At 36.1% G+C, this 24,922-nt stretch overlaps 2 protein-coding genes across 4 annotated transcripts; one reads left to right on the top strand and one right to left on the bottom strand.

Moving 5' to 3' along the window:
• Window positions 1–5,317: 5,317 nt before the first annotated feature.
• LOC133310923 (uncharacterized) lies at window positions 5,318–8,509 on the top strand. The gene is made up of 7 exons (XM_061511924.1): window positions 5,318–5,403; window positions 6,165–6,307; window positions 6,494–6,541; window positions 6,768–6,828; window positions 6,925–7,059; window positions 7,504–7,671; window positions 8,292–8,509. The coding sequence occupies exons 2-7, from the start codon at window positions 6,228–6,230 to the stop codon at window positions 8,421–8,423; spliced, it is 624 nt and encodes a 207-aa protein (XP_061367908.1). The 5' UTR covers window positions 5,318–5,403; window positions 6,165–6,227; the 3' UTR covers window positions 8,424–8,509.
• Window positions 8,494–23,840, bottom strand: LOC133310902 (protein translocase subunit SecA, chloroplastic). Of its 3 annotated transcripts, none has more exons than XM_061511913.1 (20): window positions 23,323–23,840; window positions 23,158–23,230; window positions 22,782–22,988; window positions 22,471–22,523; window positions 22,134–22,313; window positions 21,025–21,243; window positions 20,174–20,287; window positions 19,960–20,073; window positions 19,486–19,653; window positions 19,078–19,253; window positions 18,011–18,077; window positions 16,978–17,124; window positions 16,726–16,821; window positions 16,581–16,649; window positions 16,231–16,332; window positions 15,905–16,156; window positions 15,759–15,826; window positions 9,362–9,479; window positions 8,902–9,141; window positions 8,494–8,780 (listed from the first exon to the last, which is right to left on the bottom strand). In XM_061511913.1, the coding sequence occupies exons 1-20, from the start codon at window positions 23,704–23,706 to the stop codon at window positions 8,640–8,642; spliced, it is 2,988 nt and encodes a 995-aa protein (XP_061367897.1). In that variant the 5' UTR covers window positions 23,707–23,840; the 3' UTR covers window positions 8,494–8,639. The 3 variants fall into 3 exon arrangements, with proteins under 3 accessions (XP_061367897.1, XP_061367889.1, XP_061367881.1); XM_061511905.1 differs by having other exon boundaries at window positions 22,420–22,523; XM_061511897.1 differs by having other exon boundaries at window positions 22,396–22,523.
• Between the last annotated feature and the right edge of the window lie 1,082 nt (window positions 23,841–24,922).

Below are 24,922 nucleotides of genomic sequence, written 5' to 3' on the forward strand. Positions count from 1 at the left end.
TGGCCAATACATTAGTCGGGCTAGACTAAATGTGAGCTATATTATACAGCGATTAGCGAGCTAAGTATAATTTAATTTGAAAAAATTGTTGTTATTTGAGTGAATAAGTTGACACGTATTTTTGTTTTACAAAAAAAAAGTTGACACATATTTTTTTATTTATATGATTGAAGTCCAAAAAAATTAATTTTAAATAATTATTTAATTATCTTGCATTAAATTTTTCAGATTGATTTATATTAAAAACTAAAATTATTTACTACTTAAAATATATGAATATTTATTTTAAATAATATCAATTAAAATTTTAAAAAATCTTAATAATTGTGATAATTAAATATAATAATTCTAAACTTACTAGCCAGTCCAACCCACGTTGGGTCAAATTAGATTAGGCTGGGTCTGATCCTTAATATATATATATATATATATGTATGGTAAATATTTTTACAACTACTATTTATAATGATGTTCTCCCAGGAGAACATAGTTACAACATTAAAGTTGCATTTTTCTCTTTCTCTCCACGTCAGCAAACAAGATATGAAAAATAATTGAGGAGAGAGAAAAAAAATAACTTTAATGTTATAACTATGTTCTTCCGGAAGAACATAGTTATAAATGGTAGCTGTAGATAACCTTATCTAAAGTGGCTGTAGAAATTTCTTATATATATATATATGTGTGTGTGTGTATGTGTGTGTGAAAAATGTTTGTCATTTTAAATGAAATAAAATTATATCATTTCAAGAAGAGATAGACACAAGAAAATATTTTTTTATTTAAAATTTAAATTAAAAAAAACCACTCAATTTCTCTGTCATGATTTTCATTCCTTGTGTCTATCTCTCTCTTAAAATGACATAACTTATGTCATTTAAAATGACAAACATCAAACTTATATATATATACAGTGTTAGGATCATTTTGCACCGGTGTAAGTTACACTCTTAATCTTAACCGTAGATCCCACTTATATCCAAGGGCTCTAACTTTTTAGTAATATGAGTCATTGTATATATTGGCTTTGTAAATTTTTTTTTTGAAATATTAAAGCATGAGTAAACAATAATATAGTTTTTTGTTTGGCAATGAAATATGAAACTTTACATAGATGAAACTTTGTTGATGAGATGTGACTAGATTTTTTTTTTGGATTTAGTTGATGGGTAAATCGATTTTGGGTTTAGAATTTTTTGAGCTATGATTGAGGAAAGGTCCAAGTGGAATTAATACATTGGATCGGTTTGGATTGGATCGGTTTGGATTGGATCGGTTTTCATCAATCAATCCGAAAACCGATCCAATCCAATTAAATTTCGCGGTTTTTTTTCGATTTTCGGTTTTCAATTTATTCGGTTATCGATTTTTGATTCGGTCACTGCGATTTGAATCGATTTTGATCGGTTGATGAAAATTCTAGTCTCTGCACGTTTTTCGGGTTATTCGACTAATCTTTCTACCTGTACTTGATTGACCAGAAGAATAAAGAAACCAATTACGTATTATTCAATGTGCATCTCAACTGGTAGCCGTAGATGACACTACGGTGCAAGCTGTATTGGAGGTTGATAATATTTTCTTCTTTTTATACGGTGCCCTTAATTTATATTATACATCCATCTAACACATTTAATTTAACAAGGCATTTTTAAGCAGATGGATGCTCTCATCAAATTATGTTTTACTCTTCTTTTTTTATTACTGGAGGCATACATTTCTGTTTTAAGTTTCCTTAATAAACAGTTTTTTTTTCTTCATATTGAAGAGTTAGATCTTCTTGCTTTCAAGAATGCGGGTCAAGATCTATCTCTTAAAAAAAAAACTAAAGAGAGAGATACACAACGAATAATAAGATGTACTCTCGTAATATCCAACTCAGTGCATCATCTTTCTATATAAAGAAATTTTTATCTTATTTCAAATGTTTTTTTGCTATTTTCCTTTAAGTCCTTATTATTTTATTTTATTTTAGAGGGATATACCATACATTTATAGCACAGAAAAAGATCTCGTGCATTAGATGTATCCAACTGAATATATCTTTTTTCATATTTAAAAAAAAAATTCATCACTTTTAAAAAAAAATTCCCATCACATTAAAAAAAAATCTCTTTTTTTAAAAAAATATATATCTAATTAAATACATGTAATGCACCAAAATTTTATTCGTATCAAGATATTTTCTTGCCCTTGATGAAGGTCTAATCTGTAGACTCTAGCTAGCTAATCACAGTAACAGTAAGTAAGTTTTTATAGTATTCAACTATTCATTCAATAATACGACACATATGAAAAATACCAAGTGGTCAATCCATGCTTAACAGGGTATCGAATAATCTGACATTATTTGCCTTACCTAATGCGTAAGAGTTGGTTTCTTAATGAATGTGTTGTCACATGGCTATGCTTTGAAGATATGGAAAATTTTTAGGAAAATTTTATGTTGCAGTAAGAAATAAATATTATGTTGTAAAAAAAAATTTAGAACATGTCATAGAGACAACTAATTGTGGGGTCTATTATTTTTAAAATAAAAAAAGTAAAAGAATTGATTGACCCACTTTTATGTCTGTGTAGGAAAATTACTTGTATCATGTAAAAGGAGAAAAACATTACCCTTGAAGATATGTTTTAGTTTCACACTTGTTTTTTCTTTCGTTTTTTGAAATTCATTATTTTGCTATTAATTTTAAGCATTTTTTTAGATAATTATCCTGTTAAAGTGCAAATGATATGGATTTAGAATTCAGAATTTAAAATGTAGAAAACTGACGATGTCTCTATTTGAATTTGTGCAATTAACTATAAGGATGAAATTAAAAATAGTGAAATATGGAGCTACAACATTTGGGAAAGAATCAAGACTTCTATTGAATCCCATTCATCTTCACTAGCTGTATCTTCCTTGCATTTTCCGATCATTTCCATTACACTTACGTGGTTAAATCTGTACTTGCGAGTAAATCTTCTAACAAATACTTTATTAGAGTTAAGCTTTCTTCCTTCACTTAAGAGATTAAATCAGACTCACTCATTGACCAAGACGAGGGTAATGAGATATGAGTCAATGGTTCAACCAAATAGTCACTGATTAAATCAGTTGATCTAGGTAAATATATACAAATTTATATTTTATGCTTAAAAATTTAATGTAAATCCAAAATAAAGTGCTTTCACATTAGTTTCTATAAGAAAGTTGCCAAATTTATTATGTATCTTACGCATCAAATTTTATAAATTGTGCAAAACTTGGGAGGTTATTTGATTCAAGACACACTATTTTGATGTAGACAAGTTATAGGATAGTAATCTTGATTGGACAAATCTACACTTGGGAATTTGGAGTTTTTAAAATGAATATTTTAAAAATATTTTATTAAAAAGCCACACCTGAATTTTCTACTATTCAAGACAAGACAAACCAAAAAAATATTTTATTAAGGATTTTATTTTTAAAATGAAATTTGGAGTTTTTCTACATAAAAGTAAGGAAAATTAAATTGAAAAAATGAAAACCATGAACACTTGGTCATAGGCATTAAAGTGGTACTTGTATACAATGCGAAGAAAGTGATAGCGTTGGAATAAGGACGAGACTAAAAATACATTATTGTGGTTGGAAACAATCTTCAAGGCGGCAAGGTGAAGAGACTCGAGTTTAGAGCTATTTGCCTTGTGGAATAAAGAGAAGATGAGAATCAACGATTGGAGAGGGGAAGTGTTGGAGCCCGTGGCGGACCCAAACAATTTTATTTATGTCTGCACATTTACAGATGGAGTTCGGTGGCAACGCCCCCAAATTTTTTTTTAAAGATAGTTTTAAATATATTAAAAAACAAAAAGAATATAAATAAAAAAGGAAAGAAAACAGGAACTTACTATAAAAATAAAGTACATTTTGAGTCCTCAACAAAAATTACGGGACCCAATTTAATCCTTAAAAAAAATTGACTCGTGATCCCTTTGAATTTCAAAATAAATTCATGTTAGTCTTTTTGAGGGACTAATGTAGGTCTTCTTTGAATTTTAGAAAAATCACAATTTCGACTAACCGGGTCTATTTTGGAATTCAGAGGGACTGAGAGTCGTCTTTTTTTCTAAGAGATTAAATTGGGCCCTGTAATTTTAATTTTTGTTGAGAACACAGAATATACTCTCTCTCTTTTTTCCCCAAAAATTTACTTGCACCAATACAGGTCCGCCCCTAGTTGAAGCAAGTGATGGAACTATCAAATATGAGTAAGGGTTTCATTTTGGAGGAGTTTTGATTTTTCAAAATTTTGGGATCAAATTGACATATTTTTTTTTAATACATTACAAGTTGATTTTTTGGTGACTCGACCACGTCACCAATTCCATTACATAACCTGTTTATTACTTTGTTTGAATCGATTAGGTCACCAATTCACTTGATTTGGATCAATCTGGCCGATTCAAGCCGAATTTAATAACATTACTTAGGAGTGCAACTGACTTATTATCATATCTAATTATTGATATTAAATTCAGTTTTAATGTTGTGCTGCACTTATTAAAGTAGTTAATGCAATTAATTCAAATGTGAAGATATCGTTATAAATATAAATTGAAATTATTTTTAAAACTTTAGTTTTGTGTTAAAAAATTGATAGAGAGATTTTTGTTGACTAATTGAATAATTAATGAATCTGTGAAAAATAAATAATAAATAAATAATAATTATTTTAAAAAATGTATGGTATAATTATATTTTCAAATTAGTTAGACTAATGAAAATTTTTAAATCAGTATTCTACCATTAGTCAAAATATTAATTTGTTTTTTATTTTCTCAATATTAACTCCTTTTCCGTCTAACTTTACATTTTGCAACTAAATTTACCAAGCAAGTAAATTGCCAAAGTTTTCTCATGTCTATTAGTTTTTGTAACCAAATAGTGACAAATACAAGATTTTCATGCGAAACGAAGTGTAAAAACCGGAAATTGCCATGATGATGACTCGAATGAAGGAAAAGAAGAGCCCATTATTGTGCCCAAAGCCCAAAACAAAAATAAAAGAAAAAGCTTGGGAAACGAATGTGAGAGAGGTCAAACCGCCATAGACCATTAGTATCATACTCGGACTTTTTCTTTTTCTTTTTTGTAAATGGGCCATAATTTGCTTTTTCCATTAGGGACCATTATTTGTGGGCCATTCTGTGTTGCCATTCAAGGCCCAAACTTAGTCGGTTAGAAATTCATGAGCCTCTCAAAATTTTACGAAGCCCAAATCTGTATCATATGAATTATGAAACGCTACAAGAATGAAAATAGGGCTCTTTCTCTTTTCCATTGCTTCGGAATTCTGAATTCAACATTGAACTTATGAACCGTGAATCCGTGATCATAGGCTTTAGTTGAAGCTCCCATCTTCGACTCTGGTACATTCAATGTTATTTTACTTATCATTTTCTTTGCCGCAAGCTTTATAAGATTGCGATATTGAAATCTTTGGTTCTGTTACCTTTTTTTTCCCCGTTTTGTTTACACTGTTTTTGTTCTCTCTCTCTCTCTCTCTTTGTCGAATCTTTTTTTTTGTTTCGATTTTGTGATTTTTTTTTCTGAAGAATTTATCGAATGCATTTTTTTTTTCTGAACAGAATTTATTGAAGGCACTTGAGTTTAAGCTTCGTTGTTCAAACGGTTGTTAATTACTATGCTGCTTTATTATTAAGTCTTCACTGTTAATTGTATTGCCTAAATGGTGAAATAGAAAGTGAATTCGATTTTATTTTACTAAAGAATAGTGTATTTAGAAGGGCCAGCTTGGCTCAGCGGTAAGCTTGCTTGCCGTGGTGTGTCAGGTCGCGGATTCGAATCAGCCTCTCTGCAAAAAGCAGGGGAAAGACTGCCTAGAGTATTCCCTTCCCCAGACACTCACGAAGTGGGTATTTGAACTGGGTCGGCCCTTTAAAGAATAGTGTATTTGCTGAAAAGAGTAACGGATTTGTTGTCAACAGGGAAGCAGAGGTAATTGCTTGGAACAACAAATTGATGCAATGAATCAGTGATACTATGTTACTTAATTTTAATGGCTAGATTTGTTGGCGTATCTAAGTTAGTTTACTTGTAGATTTATTTGTTTTTTGTGATTTTGAATAAAACACATGCTTAACTGATGTCACTGTTTAACCATAATCAGCCTGTGACCGGTTCCCTTCTTCAATTCACTCAATACTGAATCTGGCAACTTAGAGTGTAGACCATGCACAGTAGAACTACTGCCAAAGCTCCAAAGAAGCATGGAAACGACTCAAAATCAAACTTTGCTTCTCTAGAAAATAAGTATGCAGCCCCCTTGTTTCTTTATATATATGTATATATGAATTTCCTATTGTATGTGGATCAACTTGCAAGTTGTAAATTGTTTCTGGCTTTTAGTCATTGTTCTGTTATTATTGATGTTGCTTTCTTATCTTATCATCGTTTTCTTGGAGTAAACTCTTGTTTCATCTTTGTTACTCTCTGCAGCTGCTATGAAGGAGGACGTCTCATCAATCTGCTCCAATCAATCCGTAGGTAAAATACAAATTTTTCATATATTTTGCTTCATGTTTTAATCAATCTTCCAACATGTTTTGTTCCATAATACTGTTTATCAAAGCTGAAATGGGGAGGCCTTGGTGAAGATTCATTTAACAGTTTAAAGAGTGAACCAGTGAACTACTTTCTGTTCAGTTGTGGATGTAATCAATAATTGTGTAGTTTCTCTCCTGATCTTACGGATGGTTATTCTAATTAACAGGGAGATCGAATCGGCAAGACATTCAGATGGAAGTTCCTTGCCAGAAAAGATATGGTTAAAGGTTGAACTTCAACTTGATTTATGGAACTATAAAACATACGGGTAAATTTAGTAGGAAGCTTATCTAGTCTTATGACCTTTCTGTGGTTCCTTGCAGCAACAATTTTCTATTGGGGTCAATGATGTAACTCGTGTCCTTGAGCGCATGGAACCGTGCTCTGAGTTGGGAAGGTCTGCTCAACGCCTCCCTTTAATCAGAAGCAATCATAGAACATCTATAGTTAAACTTCAGGTTGATTTCCTCTATTCTGCTATGTAGAATATTTAAATCTTTAGTTATTACATATTTAGTACCTGCTCCATTTCTTTTTAGTTCATCACTTTAAGTAAATCCTTCAATTTTCTTTTTAGTACCTTTACATGATGCTGCAGATAGCCAAATGCCATTAGTTAGGCTTTTCGTTTTTGCTGACCCTTGCAAATAATAAAAGGCGATAATGCACATATTGGCAGCTGAATTGTTTTTTCTCACATTGCTCACAATAGGTTTTCGCTTGTAACATATGGACAAGTTTGTAACAAATCAGAATTCCAAAATGAATGAATTCATTGTTTATATGCAACCGTTGTTTTGTTTGTGTTTAGTAGAAGTTATGTATGCCTTCTTTTGGTGTGGGCTTGTGGCTTTGTTTTATGTAGTCCTAAAGATACATTGTTTACATCTTATGTTATGCAGGCTGTGCTTGTAGCTTCAGACTGTAACCCACGATTGCTGACAAAGCATCTGCCAAGTTTGGCTTCATCAAGAGGGGTACCCCTTATATTTGTTAGAGATAATAAAGAAGGTTCTTTGAGATTAGGCGAACTTGTTAAATTGAAAACTGCCGTTGCTATTGGGATTAAGGTAAGCTCCTGACCTCTCACTAGATGTAGTAGTTTTATTTACGCGAGAGAAATTATTTGGCGAAATCAGAATAGCCTTCCTCGAGGAATGACCAATTTACATGGATTACTGTCCTAATTTTCAATATTACAATCAATGCTACTCTTGCTATTGAACTTACATTTCAAATTTCTTATTGTAGAATAATCATACTGGATTTGGATCCTCTCATGTGAAAAAAAATATGACACAATCATGTGGAGAATCATAACCATACAAAAGTGAATCAATAATAATAAAGGAAGAGAGAAAAAAAATATTATAATAAGTACTTACAAAATCATAATTGTTGATTTATCTTTTTATGGTTGTAATATTTCTGTGTGATCATATCATATTTTTGTTCCACATAGAGAATCTATTTCCAATCATACTTGAGGACATTTAATGGCAATTTCCCACAGGTTTGTAATGTAATAATAAATAGGAAGAGAACTTGTTGCATTGTTGGAAACAGGCAAGAAATCCATGTTAATTTGTCCCGGTCTCATATGTCTGTATTCTCTTTAAGTTATTTTGGGTTTACCTTACTCTCTTTTTTTTAAAGGATTTTAAAGTTATTCATTTTTCAATGAATGCAGGTCAAAGGAAACACCATTAATAAAATTGTGGAGGATATTATTCTAGGCGATGAATTTAAACCTGGACTTGATGGGCCTAATTCAGCTCGAATATCTGACGTGCAAAATTATTGTCATGACACTGACAGATAAAGTAACATACTGGATGTAATTTAATCTTGGCATCGCATTTTACTGGCGCTGTTCTCATTCCTTCTATTTATTTATTTATTTATTTATTTTGGTGGTGTGCAAAAATGATGTAGTTCTTTATTGTTGGCTGCCTTTACATTTTTAAATTTCTACGCATCTTGAGCATCATAATTACTGTTACAACCCCGGTCATATATATTCGCAACAATCGCTGTATTAGGAACTAGAACTTGATGTCGAAGGCTCAACAGTGCCAACCGGATTTGGGTTGCTATTAACCCGAGTGCGCGCATTACGTTTTTCCGACTTCTGATTTTCCTTTTTATCCTGATCTTGCTTTACAAGCACTGGTTGGAACTGCCAAAAGTTCAATTGCAAAGAAAAGAAAGAAAGAGGGAGGGGTTAAGACGAATGGAAATATCATATGCGGCCACCACAAAAATTATAACAATAGACAAGAATTAAGAATAATGCAAACCTGATATATAGAATATATAACATTTCTTCTTATTTGTGCCATCATCTCCAAGAAAAGATTATAGCCTTCAAGCTTATATTCGATAAGTGGATCCCGCTGTGCATATCCCCGTAAACCCACAGCTTGCTGGACAAATTTTATTGCTTGCAGATGTTCTTTCCACAGACGATCGATATTGCTCAATATCAGGAACCGCTCTGCTTCTTTCATCAAGCCAGGTGCTTGTTGCTCCACAATATCCTATGGCAGCATTTGGTAAGGAAAAATCAGAAGAAATAAATGGAAAAGAAAATTATGTGAAGACTCACAGCCACTGAACCAATTCATGGCAGATACTAAAAGATCAAACATTAGATTGCACGACAGTTATAAATAAGTAAAAGTTTGATCCTTCAACATCCCTCCCCACCTCCCAACCTAAAAAAATGTTAATCAAATATTAAGTGACTCCCAAACTGACCCTTTTCTGCAGATAGGCTTCATAACCGCGTTCACGGAGATAATTTCGCAATTCTCCATATTCTGAACACTTGCTCCTCAGCAATTCAGGGTTTAGATCATTCAACATGTAACAATATCTGAAAGATAAAACAAATATCTTATGTCAGCAAAATTATTAGATCGAGACATCAAACGACAACATGCACTAGTTAATATCAAGTACAGAAAAGGGAAACCACATCATCAACAACCCCCCAAGCACAATTTAAAAATCCAGACCAAATATTCAAGAGATTGGCATAGGGCTTACGGAGGCATGCTTCTCATTTTGACTAGTTTGGACTTAGGACCTGCATTTAGGGAAATTAATTCCTTAATTTCCCTAAATGCATCAGGATTGGGTGAAGGCTGTGTTCTTAATTGATTGAGGAAAAACTTAATAAAAATAACCCGCCATCCCATTTAATACCAAATATAATTAAAGAAAAAAAGCTTACATCGAATTGGGAAGGCTTCCGGATCAGAATATGACCTATTCAACTTATTAAACTGATGGTCTAATTGGATATTTTCAAACGAAAAAAATTAAATAAAAATAAACATGCAAGGCATTCTTTCTTTTTTTCTTTTTTAATATGGATAGGTTTATTACATTATTTATAGGGAAATCAAAGTCTCCTCTTGGAGTAATCTTAATTTTTCTCCTGCTCTCACCATAAAAAACCGTGTATCCCTTTTTTTCTTGTTTTTATATTTAGGTGGGCTCCACCGTTTTTTCTATCTACGTGAGAAAAATGGTCTCTGTCTCTTCCTATCACCCATTAACCCCTTATTTATATAAATAAATTTGAAGATATTTTGATTTTTATAAATAATCTAGTATTCATAAATGCAAAAAATGTATTTTAAAACAGTTTTCAATAACGTTAAACCAACGAAGTTGTAGGTTCTCTTGGTTGGCTGTTCGCCTTGTAATTAGTGAGCTGCTATAATAGTTTGTTGGATTTCTTTTTTCAATGCTAAGCTCAAGCCCATTGAAGAGTTTCCTAAAAACCCTAAACCTTAAACTCTAGATCTCACCTCTTCTATATATTCATTAGTTGTGGGTGGCGGCTAGGTTAGAGAGAAAAATTTGAGAGAATTTTTTTTGAGAGATTTGAAAGCAAAGCTTCAAGCTTTGTATTTAAGAGATCTCTAGAGAGAGTTTGAGTGAAACATCTCTAGGGTAGTTTGATTATCACCATTGTTGGAGAGGTTGTGTTAACCACCACATTGGTGTATTTTGATTCTCTGTATTCATTATTTTCATAGTGGACGTTTGATCTGGACTAGGTCCCGTGAGTTTTTACTTCTTCATTAGAGAAGGTTTTCTCACATTAAAATCTGTTTGTGTTCTCCTTCTCTCTCTCTCTCCTGTTTGTGTTTTTGTTTTCCGGTGCGCTGCCCGACCTGGTGAAGTTCAGGCCGAGGTAATTGCCGAGATTCGAGATCCAGGATCTCATTGACTGACTTCTGCAAAGGCTGTTTAGCCGACTTGAGGGAATCGAGTTCCCAACAGTGGTATCAGAGCCCGAGTTCGACGGGTTCTGAGGGAGACGAGATGGAGACTAGTGGCATAACCCATGATGGAGACATGTTCAAGCAGACCGCAGACAATTTCACCTATTGGAGACCGACGATGGAAGATCATCTCTACTGCAAAGATTTACATGAGCCCATTATCCTTGATGAGAGATCGGCAAGCAAGACCGATAAGGAGTGGGAGATCCAGAGTCGTAAGGCAGTAGCTACAATTAGAAAATATATAGACAAGAGTCTCTTTGAGCACGTGTCCGAGTTCACGGACGTGTACGAGTTGTGGACGAAGCTAGAGTCCATGATTCAGAAGAAGACTCCCAGGAATAAAGCACACCTGGTTCGTCGACTTGTCAAGCAGGAATACAAGGACGACATGAGCATGATTTAACACCTCAACACCTACAAAAGTACTGTGAATCAGCTGTCAAAGGCTGAGATGAAAATTGATGACGAGATGCAGGCTTTGCTGCTGTTGAGCTCGCTGCCAGAAAGCTGGGATACTCTGGTGGTGACCTTGAGTAATTCGACTCCAGATGGAAAATTGAAGATGGATGTCGTGACAGACAACCTCCTGAACGAAGAAGCCAGGAGAAGAGAACGAGGTGTTTCAAGCAACGTTTGAAGCCAACATTGCTGAGAACAGAAGAAAATCCTACTCTCAGGGTAGAAGCAAAAGTCGGGGTCGAGATTGTGATAGAAGAGGAAAGTCCATAGGTCGGTCAAAGCCGAAATATGAGTTAAAATGCTTCTACATTGGAAAGACAGGTCATAAGGAGCCAGACTGCTGGACTTTGCAGAATGACGAGAAGAACGGCTCTGTGAAGCCGGATCAGATTATTCCCAAGAAGAGGGAAGACAAGAGCACCACTGCGGTGGCTGCCAACCCAGATGCCGAGATATTCCTCCTACGTGAGGATAATTATTTGAATGTTGCATATGATGACTGCACCTGGATTGTTGACTCTGATGCCTCCTTCCACATTACTCCACACAAAGGTTTTTTCTCCTCTTACTGAGGCGGTGATTTTGGAGTCGTGAAGATGGAAAATCAAGTGACCAACAAGATTGTTGGTGTCGATGATGTAACCCTGATCACAGATATCGGATGCTGACTTGTGTTGAAGGATGTGAGGCATGTACCTGACATGCGTTTGAACCTAGGTAGGCAAGCTTGATGATGCCGGGTTAGTGAACTACTTTGGTAGTGTTAGATGGAAGCTGGCCAAGGGAAACTTGGTCGTGGCCTGAGGTAAGAAGGAAGGCTCTTTGTACGTGATACAAGGAAAGATCAATGGCGAAGAAGCCAATTCTGTCCAAGATGGACCTAGCTTGGAGCTATGGCACAAGCGCCTCAGCCACATGAGCGAGAAAAGGGCTCCAAATCCTAAACAAGAAAGGATTACTGACCGGATTGAAAGGCCAAACGTTGGAGAGTTGCACGCACTGCCTAGCTGGAAAGCAGCACCGGGTTTCTTTCGTGAAACCAGATCAACCCAGAAGACGCAGGTATATTCTTGACCTTGTCCATACTGATGTTTGCTCCATGTCGGAGAGATCTCTTGGAGGAGCTCGGTATTTTGTTTCATTCGTCTAAAAACCAGGTACTCCAATCCTTTAAAGAATTTCATGCTATGGTTGAAAGGGAGACTAGCAAGAAATTGAAAGTGGTCCGATCTGACAATGGTGGTGAGTATTGCGACCTTTTTGATGCATGCTGCAGAGTGGCCGGGATCCGACTTGAGAAGACGCCCCCCAAGACTCCACAGTTGAATGGACTGGCTGAGAAGATGAACCAAACTATTGTAGAGAAGGTACGAAGCATGTTATCCATTGTCGAGTTACCGAAATCATTCCGGGGAGAAGCCGTCAGAACTGTTGTTGACTTAATCAACCTCTCACCATCACGGCCACTTGAAGGAGAAATTCCACAAGAAGTCTGGACAGGTCGGAAAGCAGCCTATAATCAATTGAAGGTGTTTGGATGCCGAGCTTTCGTGCATATCCCTAAAGATGAAGGGACAAAACTTGATGCGAAGACAAAAGACTGCATCTATCTTGGTTCGCCGAGATGTAAGTTCAGGTTCCGACTTTGGGATCCAATCAATAAGAAGATGGTGAGAAGTCGAGATGTGATTTTTCATGAAGATGAGACTATTCATGACATCTCGAAGCTCAAAGTCCGGGTTATTGTTAGACGTGAAGAACCCGTTCCTCCTGTCCGAGCTGAAGCATGGGGAGAAAATCAAGAAAATCAAGAAATTGATGACCATCAACAAGCTGGTGATGACCAAGATACTGAGGTCCGAGTTGATGATGAAATTCAGGATGAGAATGATGAACCTGGTTCTCAAACTGAAGAACAACCGAGATATCCAACTCGAGAAAGAAGACCCTCTACAAGATACCCATCTGATGAATACACCGTTGTAGCTGAAGACGGTGAGCCTCAGAGTTATGGTGAGGCAGTGACGAGATCAGAGAAAGAAGAATGGAAAAAGGCAATGCAAGACGAGATGAAGTCTCTGCACGAGAATCAGACTTATGAGCTGACCGAGTTGCCAAAAGGAAGACGAGCCCTGAAAAATAAATGGATCTACAAGATTAAGAATGAAGAGAACGGGCAGAAGCTGAGATACAAAGCCCAGATTGTAGTGAAAGGCTGCAATCAGAAGAAAGGAGTAGACTTTGAGGAGATCTTTTCTCCTGTGGTAAAAATGACCTCGGTCCGAACAGTGTCAGTCATGGCAGCTTCAATGGACCTCGAGGTAGAACAAATGGACGTGAAGACGACATTTATTCACGGTGATTTAGAAGAAGAAATATATATGGAGCAACCTGAGGGGTTCCGAGCTCCAGACAAAGAAAACTTGGTATGTCGGTTGAAGAAGAGTCTCTATGGCTTGAAGCAAGCACCTCGGCAGTGGTACAAGAAGTTTGAATCATTCATGACTGATCACAAGTTTGAGAAAACAGAGGCCGACCACTGCGTATTTGAGAAGAGGTATGAAGCCGAATATTTTTGGATATTTTTGTTATATGTTGACGACATGCTTATTGTAGGGAAAGACAAATCGAGGATAGCCACTCTGAAAAAGGCGTTGAGCTCGTCCTTTGCAACGAAGGACCTCGACCCTGCAAAGCAGATTCTCGGAATCAAGATTATCCGAGATAGACAAAAGAAGCTATTGTGGCTGAGTCAAGAGAAGTATATTGAGAAAATTCTACAGAGATTCAGCATGGACAAAGCCAAAACAGTGAACACCCCCCTAGCCGGACACATAAAGCTGAACCAGAAGCAATGTCTGAAATCTGATGAAGACAAAGATGAGATGCTGAAGATCCCGTACCAATCCGCCGTCGGAAGCTTGATGTACGCAATGGTTTGCACTAGACACGACTTGGCGTATGCTGTTGGAATGGTAAGCCGGTATCTATCAAACCCCGACAAAAAGCACTGGGAAGCAGTGAAGTGGATCTTCAAGTACCTCCGAGGTACAACCAATTTATGCCTCCGATTTGGAGAAGGCAAAACCGAGTTGCAAGGTTACTTGGATTCTGATTTAAGGGGACATTCCGACTCGAGGAAGTTGACGACGGGATACATGATGAGATTTGCCGGAGGAGCTGTCTCTTGGCAATCAAGACTTCAGAAGTGTGTTGCACTATCGACAACTGAGGCTGAGTACATTGCCGCGACTGAGGCAAGCAAAGAGATGTTGTGGATGAAGAAGTTCCTCATGGAACTCGGCCATGATCAAGACAAGTACGAGCTGGGTTGTGACAATCAAAGTGCAATCCATCTTGCGAAGAATTCGACCTATCACTCCCGCACTAAGCATATTGATGTGAGGTATCACTGGATCCGGGATGTGGTAGAAGGTGGAGAGCTCGAACTCGTCAAAGTGCACACTGACCAAAATTGTTCCGACATGATGACAAAGCCGGTTCCAGCAAGAAAATTTGAAGACTGCTGTGAAGCCAACACATTGAAGTCGGAGGAGGAAATTTGTTGGGCTTCCTCCCTCAATGCTAAGCCCAAGCCCATTGAGGGGTTTCCTAAAAACCCTAAATCTTAAACCCTATATCTCACCTCCTCTATATTCATTAGTTGTGGGTGGAGGCTAGGTTAAAGAGAAAAAATTGAGAGATTTTTTTTTGAGAGATTTGAGAGCAAAGCTTTAAGCTTTGTATTTGAGAGATCTCTAGAGAGAGTTTGAGTGAAACATCTCTAGGGTAGCTTGATTATCACTATTGTTGGAGAGATTGTATTAACCACCACATTGGTGTATTTTGATTCTCTATATCCATTATTTTCATAATGGACGTTTGATCTGGACTAGGTCCCGTGGGTTTTTACTTCTTCATTGGAGAAGGTTTTCCCACGTTAAAATCTGTTTGTGTTCTCCTTCTCTTTCTCCTGTTTGTGTTTTTGTTTTCCGCTGCGCTGCCCGACCTGGTGAAGTTCAGGCCGAGGTAATTGCCGAGATCCGAGATCCAGGATCTCATTGACTGACTTCCGCAAAGGCTGTTTAGCCGACTTGAGGGAACTGAGTTCCCAACACTGTTATCCCACCAAACCAGCACAAGTTCTGCCAGTTCAATGCAAACCACATAGTTTTTGGCAATTCAACCCAGTTCTATGTAGTCAGACATCAAAGAGACTGAAAAAATGACTGGTTGATAGACGAAGAGGCTGGTTGGCAGGTCCAGATTTTAAAAGTGTCTATAAAGAGAATATAGAGATCATGCATGACTGCACTACAGGAACAAAATCAAGTTTCAGCATATAACTAAAGCAAACAAGGAATCAAGCACCAGGATCAAAAGATTCCACTTACTGCTGAATTTTAGCAATTAGTTTTTCAAGATCCCAGCTGTCTTTTGGAGCATCAGAACCAATGTTCGCCTAATTCAGCATAAGATTGATTATTATGTTACACAATGAAGCAAGGTACAAAAGGAACTAAATTTTAGCCAGACTTACCTCTAAAATGTCATCCATTGTCAATTCAGCATATTCAATAAGAAGAGACTGAAGATTGTCAGATTCAAGGGCTCTTCTTCTCTCTGTATAAACACGATCTCTTTGGCTGTTAAGTACTTCATCATACTCAAACAATTGCTTCCGAATGTCAAAGAAATAGTTCTCCACTTTTCTCTGGGCTTCATCTAATGCTTTGGTCAATATCTTGGACTCAATAGGTAGGTCTTCAACTCTGAAAGCTCGCATTAAGCCCTACATATCACAATATTAACCATGTTTCAGGCAATCAAATTCCAAGTGCAGCAAAAACACCAAAAACGTATTACCTGAATTCGGTCTCCACCAAAAATCCGAAATATGTTATCTTCTAGACTTAAAAAAAAGCGTGAGCTTCCAGGATCCCCTTGTCTGCCACTTCGACCACGCAGCTTTATGGATAGAAATTGAAGTTTCAAGTTCAAATACTCATTTAACAATACTATATATATATATATATATATATATATATATATATATATTTGAAAGGGTAGAAGGAGTGGTAGAAAGGGGCTATGATAGCTGTGAGAAAATAACAGAGTACGAGTATGCGGATGTGCAAGGCTGCAAGCTATTCCGTCCCCGGTCCCTTCCCTCATCCTTTCAACCCAACAAAGAAATGGAGAGAGAAAAAGAAAACCTGATTATCAATTCGCCGTGATTCATGACGCTCTGTGCCCACCACATGTAGACCACCAGCTGCTACAACCTGAAGTCATGATGATTATTAAGAATGTATCAACAGCAATAGATAAAGGTAAGTATTCGTCAGGAAAAATATTGACCTTCTTCCTCTCTTCCTCAGTAAAGATTTTATACTCCTTGACAATTTCCAGAAATGCATTTCTCAACTCGGCAATGACTTCATCTTGAGCAGGGCCCTATATATAAATACATAATGACAATTTGATAATACAGGATGCAAAAATCACAAGTTTTATATATCAAAAAAAAAAAAACTTAAAAAGTAATTATTCAAGCATTCTAATTTCTGGCATTAATTACACTAAAAAAATACATAATCATCAAATTGTCACCTTTTCACAGGAATAGGATAGGCGCTCCTCTGCTTCAAGCTCAGTTAAAGATCTCTGACCCCATGTTTTAACAGCTAATTGCATGGCCTTCTCAGCCAACTCAACATTTTCATTTGATAGTTGGCATGGAAACAACTTCTCATTCACCTGGATAATGATATACGTAGAACACAGTTTTGTAAACAGGTGTTTTTGTGTGTGTATATATACACTTTGCAAAGCCAAAAAAAGAAGAAGGGAATTTTCCTTTCTAACGCCATGTAAATTTGCAGGTATGTTTGTAATATAATATTTAAAAAATAGATTCTGAATCCAACTTTCTTTCTTCCTCCACCAGACTTATAGATCTCTCTCCCTCTTCACCATTCTTTCTTCTGCGTTCGCAGAAAGATTCATCTTTCAAAACTTAATTCCATTTATAACGCAAACCCATGTTCTTCCCTCTTTCAAGTTTCACCATAAATGCAACTCTTTCATGGTCAAAGATTTTCTCCCATTGTTGAAGAAAAAGCCAGGGTTCAAGAACAACATTCTTTCTTATACGTACTGTTCGGTATTGTAAACCGGTAATGTTGGAAAATGCAAAAGTACTATATGGGTTTAATGGTGTCTAATAATTGCTGTCCAGTACTTCCAAGTGTGGCAATTTTATTAACCATTGATTCATTCTAATAAAAATGATCGATTGCAATTTGACTTTTTTATGTTTATCTGTAAGTGGGATCTTTTTCTTCAAGTCAAAGCATATTTAAAGTGATCAAAAGTAGGAAGAGATAGATAAAGAACGAGAAAAAAGAAGTAAGTAATTAATGAATTTAAAATTTCAAAAGCTATCTTAGTAAAATGCCTTAAATATCCTTATTTGCTTTTGCTATTCAGAAATAATAAATGGGACATTTAGGACTAAAAGAAGGTGTGAGTCTTTCAAAAAGTGGGAGGATGTTAGCAATCCCTACATGTATACACTACACAAACACACACATAACAATATTATTTACATAAAGCAATATTTATATCAAGAAAAGTAATATACCTTCCATATCTTACTGGGAGGAGGTTTCTTAATTGATACAAAGACTCCTTCGGCAGGCTTAACAACTCTGCAATCATATATCATTTTAATACCAATAGTTATTGGATCCCGTACTCTTGAGAAAGAGAATTATCCTTGTATATGCATCATATTTGTATAATTTTGCATGAAGCATCAAAAAGAGATTTTTTGCACAAAAGTCATTCTTCTATGAAACCATGTGAACAAGGCTCCAAAAGTCAAGTTATGTTTCTTCTATTGCCAGACAAGTCACATCAGACATACCAAAGTACATCCTCTCTCTCTCTCTCTCTCTGGTCACTGTGGGGACTACTTGAAAATCCTAAGGTAGTGTTTGGTTGAAGGTTTATTTTAGGATTGATGGGAAAGTGTAGGTGGATATTGGAAAATACCACGTTTGGTTCAGGTTTTTTCAAGAAATACCAGGCAAATAGGATAGATGGAAAAATGACTTTTGTGTTGATTTTTTGATGAAATTCACTGTTACAGAATACCACTTGAGATGTGGTATTTTGAGATGACTGGGGAAGTGAAAAAACAGGTGCAAAGTTTCTCCCGAACATAGATTTTGCATATTTAAATAAATTTCCCTGGTAATATTTGGGTCAACCAAACAACATTTTTTACATTTTCCTATCAAACTCACTTTCCAACCACTTTTCTATCAATTACATTTCCCTAGTAAAATTTTTTTTCTCCCGAACCAAACACTATCTAAGTGACTCCACTATTACTACCTTTCTCTTTCATTGAGGACAAACAATTTTCACAGGCGCATACACAGAGACTGCCAATTAAGCATTTATTTTTAACATGCAGTGAGCATCTCACTCATTAAAAACCACCCATGGCAGTATCTCTCTTTAAGCATGCTCACCTCCATCCATCTACTAAACTAAACCTTGCCTATTTTCTTCCCCAAGGCACTACTTGACCTCTAGAAGAACACAGATTAAACACAAATTTTAATAATACTTATAAGGAAACAAGTATATGGAAGGGGAAAGTCTCCATAAAAATACTAGTCAATTAAAGCTGCATAATACCTTGGCATTAGTATCTCACGAAGCTTCAACCGTGCCATAAATTCAGCATTACCACCAAGGATTATATCTGTCCCACGACCAGCCATATTGGTAGCAATAGTCACTGCCCCAAGACGACCACTCTGTGCTACAATCTCTGCTTCCCTCTCAACATTTTCTGGTTTTGCATTAAGAACCTTAAAACAATACATATTTCATTATATTTATACCCAAAAAAAAAAAACCCAAAGGTTCTTAGATGAAGCTTAATTCTCATTCTTTCGAGCAGTTGGCCAGGGTTAACAGCATTTGGTCTAAGCAAGGAATAGGATGTGCTCTTTAGAAACCAAAATTATTTGAAACAGGTATCATTAAGAACATATTGTATTCTCAAATTCTGTCCATTCCCATTAAGACAAGAAACTTTACCTCATGCGGAATTCCAGCTTCTTTCAATTGTTCTGACAAAGAATCACTCTGTTCAACACTGGTCGTGCCAACAAGCACTGGGCGACCAGTTTTGTACATTCTAGAGATTTCCACTACAACTGCACGCCATTTCCCTGTAGTTGCCCTGAAAACTACATCAGATTCATCCTGAGAAAATTAAAAACACCATTAGGAACTAGAAAAACATCAAATAATTCACAAAAATTGTTTTATAATGTACCAAACAAATCTATTAAGATGAATAATAAAGCGTGCAAACTTTGCTTTTAACATAAATAATCCACCAGCACTACCTCTTATGGAATTATAATAATTTACCCATACATTGCACATCTAAACATAGTAAATATATTAACCATTCTTCCCATCTGGGAATTGATACGTAGGTTTCACATAGCAAAGAAATCATCAGTTCATCAAAGTGTTGCATATGAATGACAAGCAAGAAGAAACCTTTCTTATCATAGGTTTGTTTGTTGGCACAATTGTAACTTTAAGCTTGTAAATGCTCTCAAATTCTATGCTTTCTGTTGCAGCAGTGCCAGTCATACCACAAAGTTTGGGGAACTGTAAAAGTGCAGAATTAAAAGCATCAATTTGATTTCTAAGGCAAATGAAATTCTGAAATGAAGATTCACTTAATCAGCTCAGATGTAACATTTCAAACCTGCAGAAAGAAATTCTGGTAACTAATAGAAGCCAGTGTCACAGTTTCATTTTGAATAGGCAACCCTTCCTTTGCTTCAACTGCTTGGTGAAGTCCATCACTCCACCTTCTCCCCTATCAGTAAGGAAAAAGTACACAAAAATTACTTGTGCCCTGATGTATCAACAGATTTTAACTCTGAGAAATTTGAGGATTCTAGATGCTTTTTTTCACGTAAGTCATCCTTTGTTCTCTAGGTAGAAGTGGTGGTAAGTGCCAGTAATACGTAAGATTTTGCTATTGGCTAGACAGGTACTACAACAAATTAGATAGTAATGTAAACACAATGGTCTTGGCATAGTATTCACAAGCAGGACATGTTAAAAAAAATCCATATATATGCTTGCTCACCACATGCTGGATTCTCTGTTAACACCTATTTTGCATTTCAGAGAGGGAGGTAAATCATTGTCCAGGTGAAGACTGTAGACTAATGTAAATAGTTTCTGTGTTGAACCTTCAATCCAAATCTAGTGGACTTTAGTTACGACTATTCTTACAGTATCAATAATTAAATTATAATGAATAACTTGTTGAAGAACTGTCACAAGTGAGCCAGTAGAGGACGATATATTAAGTCATAATTTAAATACATCTGTCAGCCATAATCTGCAGCAAAGCTTTGCCATAATCTAAATAGAGTTCCAGATAATAAAAATTAGTACATACAGAAACTTGAGACTGTAGTTATTATAAGAGTTAAATCAAATGCCTGCCCAAGCAACAGCTACAGGTGCTACCATATTTATTCTCTATGCCTCTGTCAGTTAAAAGAGTTAATTGCCAAAAAGTCAAGTATAATCTTGAAATACCTGCATAACTCGACCAGTAAACTCATCCACAATCAGGACCTCTTTTCCACGAATTATGTAGTTTACATCTCCAAGAAATAGTTCTTTTGCTTTTATTGCATTTAGGACATACGAAGCCCACTGTTCTCGTGGATCATATAAATCTTTGACCCCTAAAATTTCTTCAGCATCTTCATAACCCTGTTCAGAAAGTAGAACTGTTTTTTGTTTTTCTTCCACCTGCAATGACATTTTCAGTAAGAAGAATAAGATTGAAAGATCTACTTTAATTTTAATAAATTAAGCATCTACTCCTATCAGGAGAGATAATACAAGTTATACTCCTGATGAAAATCAACAACCATCGACCATTCACAATGCATATGCAAAACTTTCATAATTGTGTTTTTTAGTCAATTTTACATATATTTTTTTAGGTTTAATGTTTCTTATATTGTAGGAGATAAAATTATCTCCTACACACACATAAAAGTGGATGGGGTCCATGTTTTCTTTTTCTCTCTCTTTTCCTCACATGGCCCCACACTTTTATGTGTGTGTAAGAGATAATTTTATCTTCTACAACATGAGAAACATTAAACCCTCCTTTTTTTTTATTTTGGTTTTCATGCTTATTGGCATCATAACCTATCCATCCATATGTAAAATCTCATGAAAACGACCATATATCCGAAAAAATGTCAAAGGTCCTCCTTCACCTAATTTTCACATTCTACATTTTTAAGAATAGGAAGACGACGTTGTCCATGTATTACAAACCTAGCAAATGAAGATCTACTCTCTTCAAGTATCACCCCTTAAGGGAAAGAAATATTAATCACAAATGAACTTCACTTACCATTTTCATGTTCTCATCAGGGGAAAAAATATTAACCAATGATTTAAGCAGTCCCACTTTATTATTATTTTTTACCATATTCTAATGTAAGAATTATAAGCCGATATCAATACACACAGTTTCTAACCCTTGCAAACCCAAAACAGAATACAGACTCCCCTTCAGATGATAATATTGCTTATTAGACAAAACCTACAATGTGAGCTGAGCAGGTACAGAGAGATTAACACTACTTTAATTTCAAAATGTAAACATAGTTTAGCAGACTTACAGTGTAATGTATGTCTCGTTCAAAGGCTTCTGCTATCTTTGCAGCCTTATAATATCGATCACTGGGTTTCTCCGCAGGTCCGGATATAATGAGTGGAGTTCTAGCTTCATCAATAAGGATTGAATCAACCTCATCAATAATACAGTAATTGAAACCTCTTATGACAAGCTCCTCAACACTCTGTACATTCCACAGTTTGGAGTTCAGTGTCATATTAGAAGGACAAATGAACTATTTACAAAGCATATATTAAATGCAAGACATAAGTAAAGGAAGAATTACTTTCCGTGGCAAGATTGTCTCTTAAGTAATCAAAACCCAGCTCACTATTAGTGACATACGTTATGTCACATAAGTAATTTTCCCTTCTTAGCTCACTTGTCATATTCTCTGCCATCAAATGCCATTATTTGTTAGACTGCAACAAAGGAATAGGTTTGAAACATGATGCATATTAAAGAAGAAAAGTTAATAATGAAAAGAGATGAAGAAAAGAAACATAAAAAGCCCCAAATTAAAAACCAAGAACAAGCTTAAAAAACAACCAACGCCAAACTGACTAACAGTGGATGAACATAGATTTTAAAAGATATAGACACAGAATAAAAAAAAAAAGGGGAGGGGGCAGGAATGAAGTATGAGACATACGCTGGATGAGGCCAACCTTCAATCCAAGAAAGCGAGGAACTTGACCAACCCACTCACAATCCCGCCGAGCCAGATAATCGTTGACAGTAACAACATGAACTCCCTTCCCACTTAATGCATTTAAATAAGCTGGCAAAACAGCAACCAGGGTCTTCCCTTCTCCAGTCCTCATTTCAGCTATTTCTCCCTTATGAAGAACCATGCCCCCTACAAAACCCCGATTAACAATATTGATAAATTTTCCCCTTATGCACACATATATACAAAATTACAAAACAAATAGCACGAGCTAGAGCTAAAAACACGCTACGACATGTATAATATAAAGTGACAAATTCCAATTCCAACAACAACAAAACACAGACGATAGACTTACCTATCAGCTGGACATCAAATGGACGAAGGCCTAGAACCCTCTTCGAAGCTTCTCTTACAACAGCAAACGCCTCCTGCAATACACACACACACACACACAATCAAAAGCAACTTCATTTGAGAAAATAAATTAAAAAATGCATAAAATGAAAATTTCCAGACTCACAGGCAAGAGAGAATCCAAAGTCTGGCCCTGTTGCGCGCGTTCTCGGAGTGCAAAAGTCTTGTCCCTGAGCTCCGAATCCGACAATGCAGAAATCTCCGATTCCAAACCATTGATGAGGTTAACGGTTGCCGCATACTGCTTCCTCGTGGCTTCTCCGGTATCGGCGCCTTTGAAGATGCCGCCTAACAAACCTCCGAGCGAGGCTACCGCACCCGATCGGCGCCTCCTAGTTTTGGCACTGCGAGTGGAAAACGACACTGGTTGAAGCTGAAGGTCTCCGTGAAGAAAAGAGGAACCAGTTAGGGTTAGGGTTTTGTGGTGATAAGGTCTCTGCGGATTCCAAGTTTTGGAGGTAAAAGAGGAACAGAGTGAGGAAGCTGCCATGCTTTGATTTTAGAATAGTGAAGGAAATTTGAAGAAATAATTTATAGTGAGAATTTTGGTTTGCACTACGAAGCTACGTTTCATGGGAAACAATAACTACTAACAAGTGATAGTGATGCACCCAACGGAGACAAGTGAGTTCTACGACTGAATTCTAATGGATAGCATTAGGAGCCAGGAAGATCGATAAGATAAGGAGAATCTATTATTGTATAGGCAAGCCTACGAGGAGTACGGGTGCAACTGTCTCCAGAAACACGTGCATTACTTGACTTAATTTTTTTTTTAAAAAAATGGAAAAACTCGGACTTTTTGACCCTTTTGCCCCTCATTAATTAATTAATAACCAATTTGCCCCTGATCAAGAACTATCCACCAACCTGCCCCCTTTTAGTCGACTACCTTGCTGTTTTAGTCGAGCAAATGGTCAATCTTCATAAAGTGGACTACCGCAAATTTAGTCGACTAAAAAATCATCTTAATCGACTACATTTTTGGGATATTTAGTCGACTAAGTATCAATATTTAGTCGACTAAATGTCGACTGAAACCCTATATTTTCCATGTTTTCGGTCTCATTTCGATTGTTGTTGTTGTGTAAACCTAAATAGCTCCCTTTGTTCATGTGTAATCCTCTCAATCCGATTGTATTTCATCCCACCATCTCTACAGACCTAATATTGTGAAATCATTGTCATTGCCCAATTCCAAACCCCAAAATCCGAACCCAAACCCCCGATTTCAGAACCCAAGTCCCAATTTCGTGAGGAAGATGAGCACAAGTCCAAACATGTATGTGACAATGATCTACTATGATGGAAAGCATTATGAAGGCCCCAATGGTGTTCAATTTGAAGGAAAAACGAAAATGTTGAAAATCAAACGGGGCACTACATACAATGAGTTAAAGGAGAGAATTCAGCAAAAATTGGGTTTGCAAGGCAGCCAATGCGTTCAACGGATGATTGCCAAGGTAGAGACAACAGTTGGTAAGGATGCTATTTACTACATTGGTAACGATATATGTGATGATGAAGATGTCGAATGTGTCATAGATGCAATTGTTGACCGAAAATTTCAAAATTTTATTGAGATATATGTTGAATTAGATTGTGGTCAATCTTCACCTGCACCCATGCATACAGGAAGTGAACCGTATTTTGGTCATGAAGAAAGAGTAGTCGATTTATCTGCACCTGCACATGTCATAAGTCAG

The sequence above is a fragment of the Gastrolobium bilobum genome, unplaced genomic scaffold (genome assembly GCF_033153095.1).
Source record: "Gastrolobium bilobum isolate Gb01-03AN ecotype WA unplaced genomic scaffold, APGP_CSIRO_Gbil_v1 utg22866, whole genome shotgun sequence".
NCBI lineage: Eukaryota > Viridiplantae > Streptophyta > Magnoliopsida > Fabales > Fabaceae > Gastrolobium > Gastrolobium bilobum.